General features: G+C 36.4%; 1 protein-coding gene across 2 annotated transcripts in view; it reads left to right on the plus strand.

The window, feature by feature from the left end:
- The window catches only part of mpped1 (metallophosphoesterase domain containing 1), a 54,828-nt gene extending 36,413 nt beyond the window's left edge, over nucleotides 1–18,415 (plus strand). Inside the window, exons 7-8 of one of the 2 annotated variants that reach the window (XR_001609959.1) lie at nucleotides 14,257–14,396; nucleotides 17,908–18,415. Coding sequence is in view for 1 of the 2 variants with exons in the window: in XM_016281654.1 (XP_016137140.1) it covers nucleotides 1,771–1,889 (119 nt within the window). In the remaining variant the exon portion in view is untranslated. Of the gene's footprint in view, nucleotides 1–1,770; nucleotides 3,380–14,256; nucleotides 14,397–17,907 lie in introns of those variants that run through there. The other variant, XM_016281654.1, reaches the window with a different exon arrangement.
- Nucleotides 18,416–19,412: the final 997 nt, after the last annotated feature.

Here is a 19,412-nt window from a genome sequence, read left to right on the forward strand (position 1 = left end):
GCATGATTATTTGTACTTACCATTTAGATTTTAACACTTTAAACCTTGTTTTTGACCTAATTAAAGGAATAGTTGAAAATGAAAATTTGCTGAAAGTTTACTCACTCTCAAGCCATCCAAAATGTGAGTTTGTTTCTTCATCAGAAGAGATTTAGAGAAATTGAACATTACATCACTTGCTCACCAAAGGATCCTCTGCAGTGAATGGGTGCCGTCAGAATCTACAATTAATCCATACGAATCCAGACCATCAATTAACAGCTTGTGAAGTGAAAAGCTATGTGTTTGTAAATCCATCATTAAAGGGTTAGTTCACCCCAAAATTAAAATTAGCTTGTGTTTTACTCACCCTCGAAGCATTCTAGGTGTATATGACTTTCTTCTTTCAGACGAATCCAGTCGGAGTTATATTAGAAATTGTCTTGGCTATTCCAAGCTCTATCATTGCAGTCAGCGGGTGTTGCAGTTGAACAGTCCACAAGTCGTCAAATAAGTGCGCTAATTCATAATAAGCGTGCCTCACACCATTCGGGGGGTGAATAAAGGCCTCCTGTAGTGAATCCATGCATTTTTGTAAGAAAAATATCCATATTTCAAACGTAATAAACACTTCTCTTACTTCCGTTTTCTGTCATACGCGGAAGCCGTTCCGGTGGATGACGTAAGACGTCGGCATTGCGTGATTAGTGACGAATGCGGAGAGAGAACAAAACAAAATGAATTAGAAGTACAAAATGAGGATTTGCAAAGAAAAATGTCGGCGGATTCCAATATAAACCAAGAGGAGACTGGTTTTCCTTGAAACTTTGCTTCCTTTGCTCCTATAAACAAACTGGCGAGACTAGCATATCTCAGAGGCGCGCGTGCTGCGCATACGTGCTGCGTCATCTGCCGGAACGGCTTTCGCATATGACATAATGGAAGTGAGAGAAAAGTGTTTATTGCGTTTGAAATATGGATATTTTTCTTACAAAAACGCATGGATTCACTACAGGAGGCCTTTAGCCAGGACAATTTCTAATATAACTCCGACTGGATTGGTCTGAAAGAAGAAAGTCATATACACCTAGGATGCTTCGAGGGTGAGTAAAACACAAGTCTAATTTTCATTTTTGGGTGAACTAACCCTTTAAGGTGTTTTCGCTTCAAACCATCACTTCTGGCCAAAATGCTAGTCCGTATACCCTAATGACACTTTGTCCAGTGAAAAAGATGTCTTGTCTGAATCAGGAGAGAAATATGCACAGATCAAGCACCGTTTACAATAACATGCAAATAGAAGGCATAAGAGTTTTAAACTAATATGTCTGTGGATTTTGATGTCAGAGGACAACCAGGGATGGACTTTTTCCACTGTGGGATTTGGACTCTGGATTATGTCATTTTGGCCAGAAGTGACAGTTGAAAGTTAAAAAACACAGCTTTTCTCTTCACAAGGCATTAATTGATTCATTGATGGACTGGATTCGTGTGGATTTCTTGTGGATTATTGTGATGTTTTTATCAGCTGTTTGAACCATCATTCTGACAGCACCCATTCACTGAAGAAGATTCACTAATGAGCAAGTGATATAATGCTGAAGTTCTCCAAATCCAACAAACTCATCTACTTGAATGGCCTGAGAAATGTTCATGTTGGGGTGAAATATTCCTTAAATATTTTATATCGTGTTCACCTTTTCAAAGCATGTCAACTTATTTTCACGAAAACATCACGTGCATGACGTTTTTCAACTTAAGTCGTAATAACTTTGTGTTTGTGTGAGCTAGGTTATGGTATGATGACCGATGGAACCACCACGTTTGTTAATGCCTCGGCATGCACGGTGAACTTCCAGCCTATGAACGCGCCCATCGTTTTCGACTTGCCCAATCCCAGGAGCTCATGATTGAACTGGGACTGCCCCCTTCTTTCAATCAGGGTCCCTTTTTGAGCGTGTACGGATGCTGCGTAGTGTATATAGATCGGAAGAGAGATGCTAATTTGGATACTCCCAAGGATATTTCCATCCATTTTTGTGACGTGTGACACTCTCAGACACAAAACAGTGGCGTTCTGCCTCTCTGACACGGACGTTTGTACTGCTATCTGAATTTGACTCTTGCGTTGCACTTGAATCGGCGTGACAATCACATGTACTTAAAGTCATGGAAGCCAATCAGTGCTCGAGATGATGGAAAGCCAAGCTTTCTTCTCATTGGCTGGCACTTATTTAAGGAACTTTGTAACCTTGTAGCCTCAATGGACATCTGACTTGGAAAAAACTTTTTTCTGTTGCTCTGGATCCACTCTTGAAAGTTACAGGATGTGCCCAGAGGAAACACTGTGCGCTATGGTGCAAACAAGTTTGTTCAGGGTCTTTACAATTGCTGTCTTTCTCTCTCTCTCTCTCTCTTTCTCTGGGTCTCAGTCTCTCATCCTACTTTTTCCTATCTGCTCTGTTGTTATATGTTCCTCTTTTGACCTTGGGGCCATGTTGGGTTTCACTGGGAGATGAAATGGCCCTAAACAGGGATGTAACATTTAAAATATTGATGGTGAAAAAGAAACAAAAAAATATTTTCCAGTGTTCTCCACATTTTTATGCCTTCTTTATTGTTCGATTGACTGTAAACGTGTAAAACTGTGAGTGTGTTTTCAAGCAAACGGTCCTTTACTAAAGCAGTGTGGACTTTTACAGTAGTTTGAAGTGTTTGTTTAAGGTCAAATATTTAAAAGTTCTTCTAAAGCAGCGCCGTTAACGTCCCTCCTCCGAATATCAAAGACATGCCATGAACGCAAAGCGCACTTTTGCATAACAAGAATATGTTGCACTTTGATCCACATGCTCCCCAATATAATTTATTAACATTCCTCCTGGCGATAATTTATTCCCATGTGTTTTACAGCTCTTCAGCTTTAACTGTGTGTGGCATTAGGCCTAATATGACGGTTCTGTTAGATGTGCAGAGGGTTTTCATCTCCTCCATATAAATGGATGAATAAAAATGAACAAATCTAACAAATTATCACTCTGCGTGTGTGTGCATGCGTCTGTGGGCTCCGGGGTGTACGAACGCAATCAATTGCTCCTCTTTCATAGCCTGAGGAAAAGAACGAATCAGAGCACTGAGAGATCGAAGAGATAAAAAGAAAAATATTGGAAATGCCAACTAGGAAGGATGAGTTGATGTCTGGGAGACGAATTTCTGTCTCATCTTTCTTTATTTTTTAAGGGTTTTTCTTGCTGTTTGTACACTTGTTTGCATTCGGTCAGAAGTGCTTCGCACTCTCTTGTGGCTTTCCTCTTTTTTCTTTCTTCATTCATTCGTGCCCGTATGAGGCCTTTTCTTTTAAGACGTTGTTGTCAGGTTTACTGCTGTGTTTCAGTTATTTTTTTCCCAGCATGCTGTTCTGAATTTCCAAACAGATTATGTGCGTTGTTAATTCATTGTTGTGAAATTTCAATGATAAAGATACAATTTGGGAGATACTTTTGTTTTTCGTCACTTAATTTTATGCCATCTAAAGAGTAATGGTGTTGAATAAATTCTAGCAGAGGTGAATTCTCTTACAAAACTGCTGCTTTTTGTTCTGGCGAAGAAAATTTACAGGAAGAGTAAATGTCACAACACACTAATATTAATGCTCCAAAATTGCATTGAACAACTTCAGCGTTTCAATGTGAAAGAAACTGATATAGACAGGTAATGACATCATCAGATTTTCTGCCTACAGGAAGTTACATGATTTATAAACATAAATATAGGAAATGGGGTTATTTTACAACAGCAGTATTATTTTATACCAGTAAAAATCCACATTATTTTATATATTCTGAGAATATTAGGAATACACTGATATTAATTATTAGTTTTTTTTACTGATAATTTTTGGTAATTATCAGTAAGCCGATAATCATTTTCTTGTCATGGCCAATAACTTATAAATGGCTGATATTGAAATTCAGTAATATTTTGTATTTAGATACTTTTATTTATATAAATTTAAAACACTTAAAAGAAAAATCTGTTATTTATTTAAGCATCACATATTTGTTCTATATATTATGAAAAACATATCACTTAAGATTTGCTAAAGAGTCTTATTAAATTAGAGCTTGTAAAGAATAACTTTGGTTAGACAAACATCTGACACTCACATAATAAAAATGTCAAAATATGAGAAAGGACCCTCCACAATGATATGTCCAGTATGACCGATACTCATCCATTTAAAAAACTCTAATATCAGCTGTTTACCGATATATTGTCCAAACAAAAACTAGGGATTGTACTGTGTATGCAAAAGATGAAAATATGACATCATGTGACTTCCTGAACATGATGTCATTGCCTCTTGCTATATAAATAGGGTATTTCCTGATGATGATCTCTTAAAACATTGCTGTTTGCAGTGTTCAATTTAGAGCATTAATGTAAATATAAGAGTCATTTTCAGTTTTCTGGATCGTGTCCTTCATCTGTAACTAAGTGGGTGGACGTGCATATTTTTTCTGCAGTTTCTGCAGATCATTCACACAAATTAAATTAAAACTTATCCCCATCACTAGGGTATACCCTCATTCTTCTTCAATCTCCCTTTCGCTTCTGTATTTTTTTACTCTATCTTTGTTGGAGATTAGTCGATTCCACATTATTGCACTCTCACTTTTTAGTCCTAATCAAAGTACTCGTAATTTCATATCAGTTATCTGGACGTGGCTAAAACTTAATTTATGTAGGCAAAAATTGTCCTCAGTCTTGTATCACTTCGGCCTTCCTTCTTCCACACCTCTGCACATCCTAATGAAACCCCTCATTCAAATAATTACATGAGTAATCCTGCGGGATGGAAGGTAATTTATTCCAGGCTGGCTTTTACTATGCCATTAAAGATTCTGCTCACTGTTATCCTTCCCGTCTCTGGCCACTTTTTACCTGCATGTTCCCTATTACTCTCCTTACGCGCCCACCTCCAATTTCTTAGATCTTTTTTCCCCCTCTTTACATCTACTCGTGTGCCATCCACTGCATCCTCTTTAGTACACATCATCAACATCTGTCTCTCTGTCGACTTGTGTGCTTTACACAACAATGTCCTCTACTGTCTGTCTCTCTCTGTGTCTCTTATAAACTCGCAAATACATCTTCGACATGTTCTTGTCAGCCGTTTCAGGCTCTTAAAGCTGAACAAAAGGCCTGGTGTAGTGCATTTTAGCGCTGTTAAACATCCCGGGGCTTCAAAGACTTGATGCCAGTCGAAGGAATACGGGTGGAACAAATGCGTGTGCTACTGCCGCTGGAAAAAAGAAAACACAAAGCAATTAGCCGCAACAATGCATGCTGATTACTGTCATATGCTGCTTATTTATGAACAATGTTTGTTGTGACAAAGATGTTTAATTTTCATCATCTTTGAATTACTCGTATCCTGAAGCAGAACTTGGTTGACTTATTCTATAAAGAAACCTTTTAAAATTTGGAAAATGAATGCTGTTATTTGCTACGGTGTCATCCTTAATGACTAAAAAAATGTCCTCCAGGAAAAATATCTTTTAGACCTGAATAATTTTTATTATTCAGGTCTAAATATATAAACACCCCTATATACTGGGGTGTATAAACACCCCTATATACTGCTTTATAGGGGTGTTTATATACTTTTTATTGCATATGGTCGATGTCCACTTTTGGGAGGTCCTAAAGTGTAACATGCTATGCTCTATATAAAATAATCGTAAAGTATTAATCATTTAAATAAAATATAAACTCATACCGCAGGACTATTTAAATGAACTTGCAATGGTGAAAAACATTAAAAACCTTTATTTAAATATTGAATTCCATATTAAATATTTTAAACTAGTATTTAAAAATACTGAAAATCTTAGGTTACAGTGCCTAAAATATTTTACATTAAAATAAATATGAATCTAATATTCATGGACAAGTTATGTGTACATTTTTAGACTGTATATTTCTTAATCAACCCTATTTATCTACATATTGTTTCAAACAAAGCAGTCTTCCCTTGAAGTAAGACTGTAGGAGACTATCCGTTGTGTAATGAATATTTATATGTGTATATGTAATATTTAAATACAGCGCTGGGTCATAAATGTAATGCACTATGCAGCACCTTTCTGATGTTTTGGATTCCCTTAGTTTCATTACACTTGAATCACACTCTTTCCAAAATTAGAGAGATAACACTGTTCTTTGATCTCAGCTGGATTGCATTAAAAAAATCTCTGAACATGCTTCTAATATTTTTATCTGTATAAATCTGACCATAACTTTAAGCTTCATTGAGCTTCATGATTTTTTCTTTTGAAAGAATGCAATACATTCATTCAGCAAGGATGCATGAAATTGATCAAAAGTAGCAGTGAAGACATTTATATTATTACAAAAGATTTATATTTAACAAAAATCTAGTTCTTTTGAACTTTCTATTCATCAAAGTATCCTAAAAACAAAATGATCACCATTTATACAAAAATATTAAGCAGCATAACTGTTTTCAACTGATAATATTGAGAAATTGTCCTTGTGCACCGAATCGGCACATTAGAGCCTAACCATCACAGGATACATTTTTTAAAAATATATTAGAAAACAATTATTTAAATTGTAATATTATTTCACAACATTGTTGTTTTCACAGACTTTAAAAAAATTACATAGCTGACCCTAAACTTTGAACGTTAGTGTATTTTTCTTTCTTTCTTTTTCTTTTTAAATTTAAACTACATGAAGAACTATAAGTCATGAAGTTGATTTATTATTTGCAAGGTCAAGATGCATTGTCCTGGCTGGCTTCATTAACATATGAAACATCATCACCACAAGCACCTCAGGGGCATTGATATGGACGAAGAACAATAGTAGCCATTTTATTGTGTGCAGAATACAAATGGCTAACTCTTGGAATAAATAAGTCTTATTTATCTTTTGTAACTTACAACAACGTTTAGTCATTTGGTCATAATGCAGAACAATGCAGCACAAATAGGCTAAGAAATGTTAAGATGCCAAATTTAGCTTGGGTTGCCAGGTTTAGCCTCTCCCTCCCACTTTTAGCATGGCTTAGGGCATCAAGGACTTACTCCGTGGGGAGTCACACAAAACCAGCACACCCCCTCACTCTTTTGTTCTGCGATGGTTCTTTCTCCATGCCAAAAATGACGAAAACTCCCAATTCTGTCATCAGGAAAGTGTCGGAATAGAGCCTCGGGGTGGGAGGTCCCTGCTGAGTTCTTACCCAATCTGGTGCCCACTCTCTTTTCTTACCAACATACAGGGCATTTGCACCATTATCAACAGACAAGAAACCATTATACTAATGCTGTTTTGAGGATGTCCAAAGTGTCCTTTACCGAAGCCATCTCTTCACCTCTTGATGTTGGATGTTGCCCGTATCAAGGCCTCTGTTTGTGTCTATGGCATTACATATTTTTAGAATTACATTTTCATTCTTTATTAAATTAGGTGGGCACAATGACACAAAACAGAGAATAATGAAGATAGATAGATTAATGTATAATTTTTGCTTGATTACACTGCACCCTGTACTGAGTTTTTGCTGATCTAGTCTGAAAAGAAAAAAAAATTGTTGTTGAAACAATTTTCACTCAGAAATTGCTAGTAAATTTCATAAATAATTACAAAGAAATTGCAAGTAACACATTAAACTTTGAAATTTTTAAGACTGAAATAGTGTTTTCCTGTTAAAGGTGTGGTATATAATATCGACAGCTGGCGGTTAAAATGGGTACTGTGGTCCAAGTTCAAAATATTGCTCAATTGATCAAGTGGGTTGCCAGGAAAAATTGCAATTGACAATGGAAGGCAACGAGCCTTACACTGTAAGCTATAGTTGATCTATCCGTGGTCTAATATGTCTCTGGTCATAGAGATATTTGGATTAATGCAGAGGCATTTTAGTTCAGGTAGAATATATGATCTCTGACCCAGTTCGTTTGCTGGCTTCCATGGCTGCAATTCGCTGTGTTTTCCACCAACTGGCAACCAGGTGTGTCAAAATACTATTGGGTAAACTGGCAGTGGGCGAAATCACACAGACCAAAACAAAAACAGACATTCCGACATGGAACACATTTCACACTAGAATAAATGGCTGCAGCTTTGTTTTTCAGAGAAACATGTTTCCTAAATATCTGCAAACATATTATGGTATTTTTATGTTTTATGCACCAGAGTCAAAAAATTACAAACAGCATCTTTAAACATACATACATAAAAAAAAAAAAAAATTTCAACTTCAAACAGACATTTTTTGCAGTCTAGCAAGAACAAAGTGATCTAGAAGATGAGTAAAAGTCAGTCAGCATTCATTCCTCTCTTCAAACGGGTATTTTTATGTTTTATGCACCAGAGTCAAAAAATTACAAACAGCATCTTTAAACATACATAAAAAAAAAAAAAAAATTCAACTTCAAACAGACATTTTTTGCAGTCTAGCAAGAACAAAGTGATCTAGAAGATGAGTAAAAGTCAGTCAGCATTCATTCCTCTCTTCAAACGTTTTTTTCCACTGACTCTCTGTCTATTTATAATGCTATTGAGAGATTTGACAATGTATGTAAAAGATGGGAGACAGTTATTTGGCTTTCTCTCCCAGGTCTCATAGTCTTGGATGAAAAGAATGAATATATCTGAACTATTCAAAAAAAATTATCTGAAAGGTGAAGTACCATAATCCTTTTACAGGTGCACCGGGGTCCTTGATCCTCTAAGTAACAATATGAATTGTTCATAATTGATTAATTTTATTCTGTGCCCTGGACTGCTGAATCACATGCCTCTGGTTAGAGAGAAACCGATGACATCATGCCGGTAGGACGAGGTCATAGTAATGATGATTTAGTATGACATTATCCAACATTGATTTTACAATCCATGAATACCTTGAACCTGAACTGCCTAGTAAGTAAGGATTTCAATACACATTCATTATTTAATTTCTAAAACATTATCCATCTCTCTAAAATGCAGGTAAGTGGACTGAATCACAGAATTGGAAGGCAGTGGCCAGGTTTCTCACCATTTCATTTCCCGTAGCACAACCACAACTTTATAGAAAGATCTATTCTCAACATATGGAAAGGTTTGTAATACAGTGAGTGAAAATTTTTCAAAAGCATATGCACGGATAATTACTTATTGCCAATATAATTTAATTAGAGCACGGTAACAACACGGTAGCTCTTGTTGAATATTCATCTAAGGTTTATGCTTTCTAATCATAAAGGAGAATATCTGATCCTATCAACTGATGTACTCATTAGATTAAGAAGACACAGTTGTTGTCCTCTCAGACAACTTTGAACATATATATATATATATATATATATACAGTCAAACCAAAATTTATTCAGACACCTCACATTATCACAGTTCGCTGTAGTTTAGAAAATGGTAATAAAATATGACAGAGATCTCAGAGTTAAACTGTGTCAGAACAAATTCATCTTTATGTCAGATAACTTTGATAGAAAGGTATGTAATGAATTAGGTTGAATAGTTGTCAGCTTTTAAATTTAAGTACACAATTAGATAATACCAATTTAGGTCAACCAATTACCAAGCAATGCTTAATGTTGTTCAGTCTGTGGTGTAAAAAGTTTACATTAGCAATTAAAGAAAAACACTTAAGCTAAACATGGTCCTGTCAAAGTGTCTTAATATTTTTGGATCCCAAATTTTTATCGGTTTTACTGGTAGTCCACTGTATGAAGAATTTTTGGGTATAATATGTTACAGTTTACTTTATTTATATCCTCACTTACATAAATGAACTACAGTGTTCTGCACCCACTAGTAAAAAATATACGGTGTCTGAATAAGTAATTCATCACAATGACATCAAACCTATCTGCATTATTATGTCATGATCATGATGTAATAAATCTGTGGTGAGACCGAGAATCTAAATAGCAATGAAAGTACGGTTATGGAGTCGTTTGCATATTCGCATACTGAGAAGTGCTACTACAGGAGTACTGATGACAGAATATGAAGGAAAGCAGACAGATCTTGGACATGTCAAGCCATCTGTTCTGAGATTCAGAAATGAGATATCGATGTAACAGGTTTGATACATGCTCAGGGAAAACTTATTGTCTATTTGACATTTACACTTTATCTTCGTACTTCATCCGTTGCTCTTCTAAACATGTACGCACATGTATTTTTTTAGACACAATATATATTCCTGTCGTGCCATAGGATTGGCTAATGTTATTGTGTAGATGTTGGCTCTGGTGCCAGGTTTGAATTCCAGCAGGTGCTGTGCATTGGTTTCCTTGGTGACAAACTTCAAACTGTCTTACAAGTCTTGTTCAGATTCTCTGTCCGTGAAGTGGAAAGCAGTGAAGATGGTCTGCCAAAATCCATCACATTCTCCAACATGTAATCCATCATCAGATTAGCATGCAGAGAGATTGACAAAATGCATGACTCTAAACACGTTCTGGTTGGATTGCTTTGTGTGTGCGTGTGTGTGTGTGTGTGTGTGTGTGTGCTGGGTTTTGGTCTGGTTTGGTTCTCCTCCACTTTGAATAAGAGATCTGATCTCCCACCATCACCAGACACACAGCTTCCAGTTGCACAGATGAACATTAATATGAATATTTGCGTGGAAGACATGTTTTTATAACTCTGCATATCAAAGATATCTCCAGCTCGGTGTCAAGAATGTTACGCTAAGTTCCACAGTGATTTTAAAAGGCTGATAAGTCCTGTTTTAAAAGATGAAAGAAATATTCATTTTAGATATGAGAACTTGGAATGATCCCAAAAATGGTAAGATTATTTTCCTCATTTAGATCATTAGTTATCATCCGGTTTTATTTCAGGACCCAGATTTTAAATTGGACATCAAATACATTTAGGTCAACCAATTACCAAGCAATGCTTAATGTTGTTCAGTCTGTGGTGTAAAAAGTTTACATTAGCAATTAAAGAAAAACACTTAAGCTAAACATGGTCCTGTCAAAGTGTCTTAATATTTTTGGATCCCAAATTTTTATCGGTTTTACTGGTAGTCCACTGTATGAAGAATTTTTGGGTATAATATGTTACAGTTTACTTTATTTATATCCTCACTTACATAAATGAACTACAGTGTTCTGCACCCACTAGTAAAAAATATACGGTGTCTGAATAAGTAATTCATCACAATGACATCAAACCTATCTGCATTATTATGTCATGATCATGATGTAATAAATCTGTGGTGAGACCGAGAATCTAAATAGCAATGAAAGTACGGTTATGGAGTCGTTTGCATATTCGCATACTGAGAAGTGCTACTACAGGAGTACTGATGACAGAATATGAAGGAAAGCAGACAGATCTTGGACATGTCAAGCCATCTGTTCTGAGATTCAGAAATGAGATATCGATGTAACAGGTTTGATACATGCTCAGGGAAAACTTATTGTCTATTTGACATTTACACTTTATCTTCGTACTTCATCCGTTGCTCTTCTAAACATGTACGCACATGTATTTTTTTAGACACAATATATATTCCTGTCGTGCCATAGGATTGGCTAATGTTATTGTGTAGATGTTGGCTCTGGTGCCAGGTTTGAATTCCAGCAGGTGCTGTGCATTGGTTTCCTTGGTGACAAACTTCAAACTGTCTTACAAGTCTTGTTCAGATTCTCTGTCCGTGAAGTGGAAAGCAGTGAAGATGGTCTGCCAAAATCCATCACATTCTCCAACATGTAATCCATCATCAGATTAGCATGCAGAGAGATTGACAAAATGCATGACTCTAAACACGTTCTGGTTGGATTGATTTGTGTGTGCGTGTGTGTGTGTGTGTGTGTGTGTGTGCTGGGTTTTGGTCTGGTTTGGTTCTCCTCCACTTTGAATAAGAGATCTGATCTCCCACCATCACCAGACACACAGCTTCCAGTTGCACAGATGAACATTAATATGAATATTTGCGTGGAAGACATGTTTTTATAACTCTGCATATCAAAGATATCTCCAGCTCGGTGTCAAGAATGTTACGCTAAGTTCCACGGTGATTTTAAAAGGCTGATAAGTCCTGTTTTAAAAGATGAAAGAAATATTCATTTTAGATATGAGAACTTGGAATGATCCCAAAAATGGTAAGATTATTTTCCTCATTTAGATCATTAGTTATCATCCGGTTTTATTTCAGGACCCAGATTTTAAATTGGACATCAAATACCAAAACTGAATCAATTTCTGTCTGTCTGTCTGTCATCTATCTATCTATCTATCTATCTATCTATCTATCTATCTATCTATCTATCTATCTATCTATCTATCTATCTATCTATCTATCCATCTGTCTGTCCATTGATTATTTATTCGATCTATTGGTTTGTTCATTCATTCTATCTATCAATCATTTGTTTATTCTATCTATTTATTGGTTGCTCGTTCATTCATTCTGTCTATTTATCAATAGTTTTTTCTATCCATCTATCAATGTATCAGTCTTATTAACAGCCAATAATTCACTGCAAAAAACGTTCAGCACCAACCAAGTTTGTTTGTATTTTATTTTACAAGCAAATGTTATGTTTTTGTTTCTGGTTTTCAGTGATGAGGGCATGTCAGAACAGACCTGAGTCTCATTTTTGGATCATGACCATCGTTGTATTTTTATTAACTGAAAGCTTGAAAGGGCCTTTAATGAATCGCTCCAAGAATTCATGTTTGTTAGTCAGTACTGTAGCCCACGCAGAGTAATGCCTACAGTGATTCCTTTTGAATATATTATCTCTGAATATCTCACATATTACATTTAAAATATAACCAATATTTACTTTGCGTATTGCTGTAATTGGTTTGTTTACAAAGCGAGAGCAGCAAATTTAAGGATGCACTTCTAAAGGGGAGTTCTGTTTGTGTTTGACTTTGAATACAACAGATTATATAAAAACTAGTACTGCTGCCCACTTTACATTTAATTACCTTGCTTCACTTTTCCAATCTGGAAAACAAAAAAACAGAGAGAGAACTTTTTGGCTGGCTTCCTTTTAATAGGGTTTTTAGAGGATACAAATTAAAACGATGTCCTGCTGCTTGCAGGCAGCCTCCAAAGAATATAATTAGCTGGAACATCTAGAAATCAAAATTATTCAGTGTTTCTGTTCTTTTGTTTGCTCTAATGAGATACGAAGAACATGTAAGCTATATTTGTGCAGCGAATAATTTCTCCAATGACTCATGAAGCAAGAAATGGGATGCTTTTCAGGATGTGTGTGCGCTCTCCAGAGAGCCTCACACATTATAGAGGCAAAATGAGTGCCCTGAATGTTGATATTAGACTATTCACACCTGCATAGTTCTGTAGGAAGATGGCATTGGGAGGTTTAGCCACCTCTGAATCCCAGTGCACAAGATAGACACAGCTTTTTCCCCCTTCTCTCCTGATCCTGCAGTTAACCTTATGTATATATGTATATATATATATATATATATATATATATATATATATTGTGTACTTTCATCCAAACTGCATCTGATTGGGTGTTGCATATTATGCAGCATTAATTTTGCTCTTTGCCTTTTCTGTGGAAGTAGCATTGGCGTATTTGTTGTTGGATTTTGGTCAGCATCTCTTTCCAAATTTATCTTTTGACAAATGTGCAACAGTATAAAAAAATGGCTGGAAAGGAAATACATTTACTGCAGTTTATGCTTCAAATGAAATGATAGAACAAGACAAAATTAATTTTTGGAGATTTTGAACATTTTTCAAAATATCTGGTTTTTGTTTTCCCGCAAAAGAAAAAGTCATACTGGTTTGGAATGACTTGTGGTTGAGTGAATGATGATATAGTCCTTTTTTTTTCTTTAATACCTTTTGGCAGTTTTGCTTTTTATGTAGATGCATAATGGTGTTTAGATATTTCGACTGAAAAAAAAAAGTCAAGAGGAGTTATTTATTTATTTTGTAGTGCAGAGAAGTCCAGACATTTCACAAATGGTAAAATGCTTCTTAAGCCAATAATGTACTACTTTAGAAATCAAAATGATCCATTAGCCACACGTTACCTTGGAGATGCGTTTATGATTTCCCAGAGACACTGAACACAGCCTATAAAAGCTAATAACAGGCCCAAATCCAGACGTGTTCTGTCCTGTATTAATGCACTTAAAAAGAAAAAAATCTGCCAATAAATCCAAGCATACACTTTGCCTCACCCTTTAAAGCTTTAAAGATTGTAAGTTCCATTAATGTATTTTCCTGTGGTTCAGACACTTTCAGGTGGTGATTTTCTGGAGGACAAACCTCTTTGGAGGACCCCACCCTCCATTTTTGTGTCACTGAGCTTTTGCGTCTTGCCGAGTGACTTCATCAGAACGTGAAGAAAAACATCACCCACTGACACTTATTGGTAAGCATTTTGTTGATGTGAGTACATAAATTGAGGTTGTTTGTAGATTATTTTTTCATTGAGAGTGGATGGAGAGATTTATGTGGAATAAAACTTAATTAGCCCAGCATAACCAACTCAGTCAACCAAATTAAATGGATATTTCACCCAAAAATGAAAATTTTGTCCTTTACTTACCCTCAAGTTTTTCCAAGCCGGTATGAGTTTTCATTTCTTCTGCTGAACAAAATAAGAAGGTATTTTGAAGAATGTGGATAACTAAACAGTTTCTGGTCCCCATTGACTTCCATAGTATTTTTTTCCCTGATAGTCAGTTTTCTTCCGCTATGGAAGTCAATGGGGCCCATCAATGTTGGAAACTCAAACAAGTTAGGAACAACTTGAGGGTGAGATGGCAGAATTGATGGCAGAATTTTAATTTTTAGGTGAACTGTCCCTTTAATTAGACAAAAAAACATGCTGATTCACATACTTTCAAGCTTCTACTTTCATTCTGAAAAGTCACAATAGGTCGTTTTTGTCAAGCCGGTAAACCAGAAAACCCAAGCTATTCATAAAATCTGGTCAAGCAGCACATCTTTGCTGATTTACTGGCTTGACCATTACCAAACTAACATAAAGCAAATCACATCTGACTTCATGTTGACAATTGCAATTTTAATCTCACTTTCCGGCTTTATTTTACAGAATTGCTCTCAAAATGATTTTATATTTCACAATGTGACCTTTTATATGTTACATTGTGACTTTAGTTTGAACTTCATCCTGGTATATGATGGTCTTGGAGAAGGAAGTGATATCAAACACAATCTATATAATATTTTATAGAGAAAAATAATGGACAAAATGGGCTGACGCCTACTAAATGTCCCTCAGACCACCTGTTTTGAAATCACTCTTTGACTCTGATAACCCCTGTGTCTGTATCTATATGGTGAATAAGCACAGCGCACTTTAACTCATAACTATGCAGATCTCTCATGCACCACTGTTAGGAAGGGCTTGTAAATTTTACACACACACTCACACACACAGAGGCAGGAGTATCAGGAATCGGAGCACGTCTTAGCGCCCTGCGCTCTTCTCCCCAGTGTTTGCATGCGGCTCTGTCTGACTCCAGACCTGCTGCCGAGGTTCATTACGATCTGCTGTAACACCAAACCGCTGTTTGATCTGCGGCTCACTGGCTTTATTATTAAGACAAGACACTCACTCTCTCCTTTACAGACCATAAAGACAGAAGGAGTGCCTGTCCACGATAGAGGACTGTCTCTGAGAAAGGCGGTGCATGCGTTTTAAAACATTTTTGATTATTTCATAAAAGCGAGGAAACATCAAACCGTTGAATAAATATTTGAGGTGCTTTGGAGAAAGGGGTTGTGGATTACGGTTAGGATTTGTGCTTTTGAGACAGAGAGATTAAAGATTAGGAGAAAGACTCTGAGTCGACAACAGACAAACAGATGTCGTAGATTTATCATTTTATCTTTTTAGATGCTTTAGTTTTCAGTGAAATGGCTTCTAGTCATGTTTTGCAGCAAATTTGACTTCTAAATGTCACTCATGTAGAAGAAGATGTAAAGTCTTATGTTGTTTGTGTGGCATAGGAATTTAATAAGATCTCTCACCTACCCTCATCAAATCTCTCATCAGATTCTCACTGTACCCACCTCAGAGTAAAAAAATTTAAGTGATTTTGACTTTTTCTTGTAGCCATAACTTTTTCTCATAATTTAGCTTTTTTCTCACAATTATGACTCAATGTGACTATTTTAATTGTGACTTTATATCTCACAGTTGTGTCCTCCTCTCTTATAATTGCAACTTCATTTCTCATAATTCTACTTTTTTCTGACATTTGCAACTTTACAGTATGTCTTATAATTGTGTTTGTCTAGCAGTGTGACTTTATTTATTATTTTAAACTGTTTCACAATTACTTTTTATTTTTTACTCTGTATTCAAATCTATCACTCCCATCCAAACAAGGTCAATTTAAGATAGTTCAGCCTAATAGGAAAATCTGATGTTTTGGCTTTTTTGCTTCTTCTTTTGTGTCACATTAATTTAGTAAGATCTCTCATCTACTCTCATATGGTAATTTTGAGTTTCTAGTAACTAGTTATCACAATTGCATTGTTTCACAATTACAGCATTTATATTTTACATTGTGACTTTTTCTGTTAATTGCAATGCCATAACGTCCTTATCTCATAACTGCAACTTTATTTTGAAATAATTGTGACTTTCAATGTTTCAATTGCAACTTTCTATCTACCAATGTGATTTTATTTTATTTAGTCAGACAGTAAAGTGCGTTCGATGGATTGCACTCTTGTTTAACACACACAAACTTCACTAGCAGCTGCACTAACATGTTATGTGTTGAATTTATTAGGTGACCTCAACCTCAGAATTAAGGGACATTCACGCTGACAGCAGTTACTGTAGTGTACATTGTAAGAGGTTTCCAGTTCACACTTCTTTTGGGTGCTGGTAAATGATTTTATTCGACTATAGCATCTGGTTATATCAGGCGACTCCAACTGACAATGATAATTGATAATGAATGACTTTCGGTTGCTTTCTTGCAAATCGGTGGCCCATTTCATCAAAAACATTCCTCAAACATATTCAAAAGGTGCATTAGAGAGCACAGGGTCAACTGTCCGCTGGTGGTTCATAGAAAAAAAATGAAGTTTGTTTGACTAGATTGTGTGCCTTCCACATAAACTAAAACCATCAAAGGCCAGCGGTGTTCTCCACATGTCACCGTGGGATGCGACGCAAGGCTCCATAAACCACATAACATATTCACCAGCAGACGTCTCAGTTCAGCACTCTTGTTTAACACACACAAACTTCACTAGCAGCTGCACTAACATGTTATGTGTTGAATTTATTAGGTGACCTCAACCTCAGAATTAAGGGACATTCACGCTGACAGCAGTTACTGTAGTGTACATTGTAAGAGGTTTCCAGTTCACACTTCTTTTGGGTGCTGGTAAATGATTTTATTCGACTATAGCATCTGGTTATATCAGGCGACTCCAACTGACAATGATAATTGATAATGAATGACTTTCGGTTGCTTTCTTGCAAATCGGTGGCCCATTTCATCAAAAACATTCCTCAAACATATTCAAAAGGTGCATTAAAGAGCACAGGGTCAACTGTCCGCTGGTGGTTCATAGAAAAAAAATGAAGTTTGTTTGACTAGATTGTGTGCCTTCCACATAAACTAAAACCATCAAAGGCCAGCGGTGTTCTCCACATGTCACCGTCACCACATGTCACCGCAAGGCTCCATAAACCACATAACATATTCACCAGCAGACGTCTCAGTTCAGCGAGCGTGAATTCATATTTCAGCTTCTAATCAGCATTTACCTCCTCTAATTCTCCTCTATTAATTTCTCTTTTGATAATGCACTGATGTGTGTGTGTGTATAAGGCAAACGCTCATATGGACAGTGTGTGTATACGAGTGTATGTTTGTGTTGCGCTACAGCCCACCTGGGATTTCACATCAGGGTTGGAGAGTCAGTGCGCTGCAGTAAAGGCAATGACCCAATTAACAACAAAGTCACATCACCGGGTGGCCAAACAAGCTGCTTCAGCGAGGAACAAAAGGAGGAGGAGAGACGCCCCACTTCCGTTTGAAGGGGGATAAAACGACGTCCGTGTGCGTTTCCATGGTGAACACCCCCACACGCCATACATTTTGCGTGTGCTACCTTTGCAGGCATTAGTCATAATTAACAAGGCTACTCGGGAGATTATTTTCTGGGCAAACATTTTAATTAAAATTGTTCCCTCTGTTGTGCGCATGCCATCTCTTCACTTAGTGCCAAATTCCACCCCTCTGTCCTCTTAAAGCAAGGACCGCAGCGAGGGGGGGCCCCAGATGGTGGCTAACGGTGGGAACGGAGTGATCGGGTGGGGTAAAAAAAAAGGAAATGAATAAACAGTGTGTTTGTTCTAATGAGATTCTCTCGTGGCCCACACAATCAACTCAATTGCCCTCTGACAACTCCGAGTTCCCTGAAGCGATGTTTGACACCCCTCCCCTGAACAGTGTTTGCGGAGCTTGAGTGAACACCTGAAGACATTGCATTTAGACTTTGACATCCTGTAGTTGAGAAAATGGAAAGGCAGAATAAAGAATTGCATTCAAGAAGATAAACACTCTAAATAATAATCATTTTAAAATAATGAATATTTTATTTTTAATCATTCAGCTGATGCTTTTATCTATACAGATTAGGAACATCACAAGCTGTTTATCAAAAGGTCCTTCAATATTCTTAGTACCCAAAGACAAGTTTAAGTGTAAGATAGATTAGTGCACATAAAAGTCACATTTCTTTTTAAATTATGATTTATCTGAAAGGTTTCCTGAGTACTTTCAAGAAAAGGAAACCGTTTCTGTCTTTACTTTTACCTTGTGTTTTTCTGTTTAAGAGTGCATGTGCAAAAACAGACTATTATGATTGTTTAGAAGCGAACAAAACCATTTGCAACCTATGTTATTTCCAAAGTAGCACATATTTCTAGTCAAAAATGGATATTCAATGGGGAAAATTTTTATTTATCCATTGGGAGTCGATGTGATTGGGGCTGAAAAATAGAACCAGGGAGAAACAGAACATTAATTTAAAAAACAGAATTAAAGATACATTTCAGATTAGAATAATATGCACCAAATACCCATTCATTATAAGACCAGCAGTGTCCATTAAAGGGATAGTTCACCCAAAAATGAAAATGTTATGTTTATCTGCTTACCCCCAGGGCATCTAAGATGTAGGTGACTTTGTTTCTTCAGTAGAACACAAACGAAGATTTTTTAACTCAAACCTTTGCAGTCTGTCAGTCTTATAATGGAAGTGAATAGGAATCACGGCTTTGAGAGTAAAAAACAATATACACAAACAAAACCAAATGAAACCCTGCGGCTCGTGACGATACATTGATGTGTAAAGACACAAAACGATCGGTCTGTGCAAGAAACTG

Source organism: Sinocyclocheilus grahami, unplaced genomic scaffold, assembly GCF_001515645.1.
Source record: "Sinocyclocheilus grahami isolate Dianchi unplaced genomic scaffold, SAMN03320097.WGS_v1.1 scaffold151.1, whole genome shotgun sequence".
Lineage (NCBI taxonomy): Eukaryota > Metazoa > Chordata > Actinopteri > Cypriniformes > Cyprinidae > Sinocyclocheilus > Sinocyclocheilus grahami.